Below are 6,720 nucleotides of genomic sequence, written 5' to 3' on the forward strand. Positions count from 1 at the left end.
CCGACATACTGACACACTGCAATGGTCATATGTTTAAACATTAATATTTGTATTAACGATCTAAGCAGCTTAGAAGCAGCTGAAGCGAGTGACCCTGCAGGGTTTAAGAGGTTTTATACATCCAAGGAACTTCTATAAAAACCAGACGGATGGAGACCTGCATTTATTTGTCAAAATGTGTTCACACACCAGGCCAGTAAACGTGGTATGCGGCTATTTGAAGTTTTACGGTAAATGGAATGTAATATTTCCTGTTTCTATTAGTCTGATAAGTCAGAAACTTGACTGGATATATTCCTGTCCTCATAGTAAGTTAACACACAGTCATCTACGTGCAAAGACCAGGAGAACAAACTGAATCAGTTCGGCCTTCCCCTACGAGCTTCTCTGATGATCAGTCATCCATTCAGTCTTGCATCCGTCCGTGCTCCTACCTGCGAGGGCTTTGATGCGTGAGCGCTCGAACAAGCGAGCCGAGCTGTTCTCGTTGTCCCAGTCGTCGGCGTCCCAGCGGTTGTTGACGCCGTCGCTGTACTGCTGCTGGATCTCCATGTGTTCGTACTCTGCCGCTACCGACGTCATCTTGACCTCGTCGCGACTGCGCCCCCGCCGCCGCCCCTGCCTGCAAGTCCTTCCACCTGCTGCCTGCTGCTGTTACCGACCGGGACCCTCTCGCACACACACACACTCAGACCGGCGCTGAGCTCGTCCAAAACCTGCAGAGATTAAAACAGAGAGAGGGCAGAGTTAGTGGAGGATACCATGACCATGAGGCTGAAACATTCTCTCTCTCCAAGCATCCCTTGGAGCACTAAATGTCTTGTCACCATCGTCTTTTCTAAATGTTAACATGTTTCTCCAAAATGACAGAAGCTCTAATCTAACAACATTACTGTCTAGTGTTAAATACACACCCCTGTCTCAATACTTTTGGCAGGGGCCGTTTTTCATGGTGTGGTCTTGTTATGGCATCAAGATTTCACTTAACAACAGTTCTTCCAACAGTTTCTGTTTGGCCTTTTCCTCTTTTAACTCGACGATGCACTCGTGCACAAAGCCAGCTCCATAAAGAAATAGTTTTCCCAGTTTGGTGTGGAAGAACTTGACTGGCCCGGTGAGAGCTAGAACAAAGATTGCGAGTCAGGCCCTCGTGTCCAACATCAGTGTCCGACCTCACAAATGCTCTTCTGGATGAACGGGCAAAAATTCCCACAGACAAACTACAATCTTGTAGAAAGCCCTCCTAGAAGAGTGGAAGCTGTTATAGCTGCAAAGAGGACCAACTCATTATTAATGCCTATTAATTTAGAATGGGATGTTTTAAAAGTAATGTGTAGGTGTCCCAGTACTTTTGTCCTTACAGTGTATATATATAGTTATGCAGCATGTAGCAGCAGATTTATATTATATATACACTCAAACAGCAGTTCATTGTTCCACAGAGAGAAACACCAAACTTTACTCTGTTAAAAAGGTAAAACTGGAGGGAAATTCCGTGAAAAAACTGAACTATGAAAATGATAAATGTGTCAAAGAGCAGCACCCTGCCCTGCACTGGAGTGAAGGTCATGTGACCAGTAGTCTGCTCTATGATTGGCTGCCAGTTGTATCAGCCTCTTCCTGTTCAGCCCTAACTAAATTGAGAGAATGGTGCCTCCATCTGGTCACAACATGTTACTACAAAATCTGAGAAACACACACACACACACACACACACACAGGGCTGTGAGGCGTTTAGGAACAAACAGACACATTCAATTCCTTCTTAAGATACTCTAAATCTATCAAAAAGGTTATTAATTAGCACTGTGAAATATAAATATAGTAGTTTTTCATCATGTTTATGTCCAAAAATTTAAAATGACGGAAACAGACATTACATCAGATTTCCTAAATCATTCATTATACATTAAATGATCAATTAATGAATAGTCTACTCTCATCAAATGCAGAAAATGAGCATCTGATGTATAATTACACACACTGTATTACTGATGCAGTCATTGTAAGGAGGTGCCAGCAGGGGAAGCACGAACTATAAAACACGAACACATGAAGAAGCCTCAGCAGAGTTAAAAGGGTTTTCTGGTACGGCGGTGACATCAGGCACAAAGTGGCTTGTGGTTTCTGCGGCCTCGTTTATAAATGCAGGTTTTTTCACACGCAGCTACTCTGAAACTGAAAGTGCTGCAGGAAGATAGAAAGGTAAAACAGATTCAAAACGTCTCGACAGTTTGCAGCGTGTGAGGCTGCTGCCTTCGTTTAAAGAAACACGGCTGCACACTTAAAGTGTTATCAAAATCACAAGTGCAGAAGCTGCAATTTACTGATGAAGGTTAAAATGTGTGACAGCGTCGTAATGTAGTGCTGCAGAGACCCCAACAAACGTCACATCATTGTGGTTTTAATAGTTGTTACAGTGAAAATGAAAACTAATCATGACTCACAAATGTTTTGTACCATATCGTGCAGCATGATTAATACGTGTTTTTATAGACAACCTCTCGAATTTGTTAAAAAGATGTTGAAGAAGAAGAAGAGATGCTACTAAACTATCTTAAAATGAAATTTAATGTTCATTAATAAATTATTCATAACATCAAATAATGAACTGATAATGAAATTACCTTTTTTTTTATAAAGACACCAGGGGTGAACAGATTATCTGAACATAAATGTGTGTTCCCAAGGTCAGTTTATTGTTAAAAACTCATTGATAGCATTTTTAATTATTGATTACCGACTAGGGCTGAGAGATACGGTTGAATTCAGGATTGCAAAACTAATAAGGATATTTTCTGATATTCTGATATAAAATATTCTGTTAACTAATGTCCACTCTCGAAGTTCTTGTTAGTTTTTGTCCACAGCACTATGCATTAGACAAACAAATTAGAGATTAATTTAACTGGTAATTAGTTTTCTCAGTGAATAGCAGATTTTCTTTCTCCTGCAGCAGTTTCAGAGTTGCTGTTACTGAAAAAGCGTGATGCACGTCTTTTTTATTGACCGTTTTTTAAGCTGCAGCTGAGGTGTGTCCGCTGTCCCTGAAGAAGACAAACAAACTGTGCAGGTAAACAGAGGAGCGAGTCAGCAGCACGACTCAGCACGATGAGTCTGCTGGGATCCTACAGTCAGCACGCGGCACCATGACTCGGCACAAAAACACCAGACAAGACAGGCAGGCAGACGGCTGCAGCGTCTGCAGTCAGGTCACATCTCAGCCTCAACATGTCTCTTTCGGTCGTCTTTAGCAAGTCGTGGTCTCACAGGTTCACCGCAGATTGTGAGAACTGCCAAACTGTACGTCTAGCTCAGAGTCACACTCAGCCTAAAAAACCTTCAGCTCTTTAAAGACTTTGCTGATGATGTCATAAAAAGATGATCAATTAAATATTTTAACTCATTCAGTGGTGAAAGTGGACACAAGATAGTGGTACAGACAAAAAACAAAACAAAGAAGTGGTCACTTTGGGCTCTGAGAACTTGAGATGAGGATCTGTCCTTATCAAGAAACTAGATAGATATAGATCAACTACTATATTAAACTAGAGCTAGAACGCACAAATGCCAAATATCTGACGGTTCCAGTTTCTCAGCTATGAAGACGTGCAAGAGACAAACAAGAGAGTTGATGACGTCACCTTGGGCGCTACAGAAACTGTGATGGTTGGTTCATTCTGTAGTTTTATATCCCAAACCATTAATTGATTAATCCAGAAAATTATCAGCAGAGTAATCAGCTATGAAAATATTAGATAGTTGCAGAATCATAGTTAAAGAAATGATTGATTAGTTTATGTGAAGAGGAGAGAACTTTAATCCAGTCTGAGGCTCAGATCTGTTCACTGATTGGCTGCTGCTGTCCGTTCCCACAGCAATGAACTGAAACTCTGCGTTTCGCCACTGTTCTGCGTCATGGTGCATTCTCTGACTCCGCCCACTGACGGTCTGCAGTGCCCAAACTCATTTTCTCTAAAAAAAAAAAAAAAAAAAAAAAGCTGCAGATACACACTGATTTCTGTGTGTGTGTGTGTGTGTGTGTGTGTGTGTGTGTGTGTGGTGTGTGTGTGTGTGTGTGTGTGTGGTGTGTGTGTGTGTTGTGTGTGTGTGTGTGTGTGTGTGTTAGCTGCCACCCACCTGCAGCTCAAGAACCAGTGAGGCTGGAGCTGCTTGTGTTGCTACGCTAAAAATATGCCACCACTGGGACCCTGACAGAGTGTGAGTGTGTGTGTGTGTGTGTGTGTGTGTGTGTGTGTTGCCGGAGTGAAGCTGACACAATGTGCACTCATTCAGAAGCAATAAAGCACATGGACACACACACCAGCCACGGAGTCATGACAACACACACACACACACACAGTTTTAAGAAAGTGTGTCATGGCAGGACAGCGAGATGAGCGACTCTTTCTGTGACACTTTTACGGTTTCATTACACGGCTTCTATTCGGCATTTTTACAAACTGACTGATCAGTTATTTTTATTACTGGTTTGTCTGTTGCTGATTTAAAAACAATGAATCAACCTTCACATTGATTAAGCTGGAATCTGAGAAGAGGAACACATAACACCTAAATCATTTCCCAGTAGGGCTGGACAATAAAACAATTAATCACCACAATATAACAAATGTTCAATAAATGTTTGATTGTATTCACTTGAATCATACACAAATTAAGACTTTTTATTAAGATCTTCATTTTGTTGAGGGAAAAAGGACTGAAAAAAGCTTTAACTTAATTTTACTCATGCATATTTGTTGATAAAGATTTTACCATAATTGTTCTGTATGTTCTGCCTCAGATTTGTGAAGTGATCCACTTTTTGGCCTCAAGTGTTGACCATAAAGAAGAGTTTAAACGCCATTTAACCATCAGGTTTCTTCAACTTTCACTCAGGAGCAAAAATCAGCCTTCAAACACGGAAGAAATAACGATTTGATACTTATCGTGATAATTATCGATATCGAAAGATATGAAACTTTTTAGGCCATATTTTATGTATAGCCCTATTTCCAAGTTATTTACTGATGTTGCAGATTACATGATCATTCATTTGGATTTGTGTCCACCTGATGAAAGTTTTTTTCACTCTCCTTTTAGCTCTGGTTTGGTCTCCACCAGGTCTCCAGCAACTTCTTTGACATGACACAAAGTCATTAGATCCATTGTTAACCACATAAACAGAGTTTTTCCCCCAGGGCGAGCAGAGGGAGAGATGTGAGGCAAAGATACTGTGTGAGGTGAAAGCGACAGGTGCATGCAGGTGTTCTGTAAACAGGGAGTTAGTTATTGTAGTTTGGCTGCTTCTCAACAGGGTCAGCAGCTGGAGCTTCATCTGTGGTTGCTGAGACAGATCATGGAGGTGATTAAGGCCTTTCTAACACTTTGTGACTCACTGATTGCTGCAATTTGTGTCAAAATTTGCACTCCCTTGTGGAATCATAACTCGGTCAAATCTGAACACACAGACATGATACATTTATGTTTAGATTCAGTGCAACTTACACTCTGGGGAGCATTATCTCTGATGTTCATCATGAATAAAAGTACAAAAATATGCTCACAAATCATAGGTTGCCTGAGAATTATGGAGGTTTTTAATTTTTCTTAAGTAGCAAAGTAATCCACTGATAGTTGTTTGTACATTCATGGGTACCCCGCAAGCAGGTGCTGATTACAGCTAATTCGGCATACTTTTAATACCGCCACTTTGCTAAAATATAGGAAATATAGGCTAAAAATAGACATACGCTAACAAAGAGTGAGGCTCAAGTTGTAGCCTGCAGCTAACTCAATGCAACACTACAACATTCTTCATGCTTCAGTATTTCTTTTTGACATCACCAAGATGATAAAGTCTCATCAACATGGTTCTTATACACAGAAACGCTCCTCTTTCTATTCATATACAAAACCTGTGGACATATAAACCAGAAAGTCAAACAATTAAAAAATTTAAAACCTACATAAATATAAAACCGTGATTGATTACACTTTTAACAAGCTGCAGCAGCAGATTTTAAGATGTGCACAGACGGGAAGCAGGACTGCAGCAGTTTGAGGCAACAGTCGACCCGAAAGTATGTCGTCGTAAACTGAAGGGCGAGAGAGCATGCAGAGAAAAAGGAGGACAGGAGGAGAGAGAGAGGGAGAGAGACAGACGACTGGTTACTGTGTCTGTGTGTGGCAAAGCCAGAAGAACTGTGACTCCTCAGGAGAGATATTTATAGCAAGACATAGAGAGAGAATGGAGAGATAAGGAAAGAGATAAGTAATGACACTGGTTGAAAACAGGAAGGACAGAAATAGAGAGAGGGACATTACAGGATGATAGATTGAGACATAAAAGAAAAGAAACTAAGAGGAGAGGAGAGAAAGCACCACTTTCTGCTGTTTAACGATCTTCCAGTGACATTTAAATATAATACTTAAGAGCTAGAACAATTAGTCTATAATTAATCTGTCAAAAATGAATCTGCAACTAGCTCGATGAATGAATTCAGTAACAGCTGGATCCAGTTTGTCCCATGTGAGGATTTGCCACTTGTGATAGTAAACTGAACATTGTTAAGTTTTGGACTGCTGGTTGAATAAAAACAATCATTTTGAAAAAGTCACACGGCCACTGGGAAATTTTAAACTATTTCCTAACATTTTATATAAGAAAGGATGAATCGAGAAAGCAAACAGAAGATTAAACGATAATAGTTGCAGCTG

At 40.5% G+C, this 6,720-nt stretch overlaps 1 protein-coding gene across 1 annotated transcript in view; it reads right to left on the bottom strand.

Moving 5' to 3' along the window:
* Positions 1 to 708, bottom strand: part of LOC119911515 (spectrin beta chain, non-erythrocytic 1-like) — a 100,820-nt gene extending 100,112 nt beyond the window's left edge. Inside the window, 1 exon segment of the mRNA XM_038730411.1 lies at positions 435 to 708. Coding sequence (XP_038586339.1) covers positions 435 to 582 — 148 coding nt within the window. The 5' untranslated portion in view covers positions 583 to 708.
* Between the last annotated feature and the right edge of the window lie 6,012 nt (positions 709 to 6,720).

The sequence above is a fragment of the Micropterus salmoides genome, unplaced genomic scaffold (assembly GCF_014851395.1).
Source record: "Micropterus salmoides isolate LMB-PRFRI ecotype aquatic unplaced genomic scaffold, ASM1485139v1 Ms_hic_scaffold_2, whole genome shotgun sequence".
In the NCBI taxonomy this organism is placed as follows: domain Eukaryota; kingdom Metazoa; phylum Chordata; class Actinopteri; order Centrarchiformes; family Centrarchidae; genus Micropterus; species Micropterus salmoides.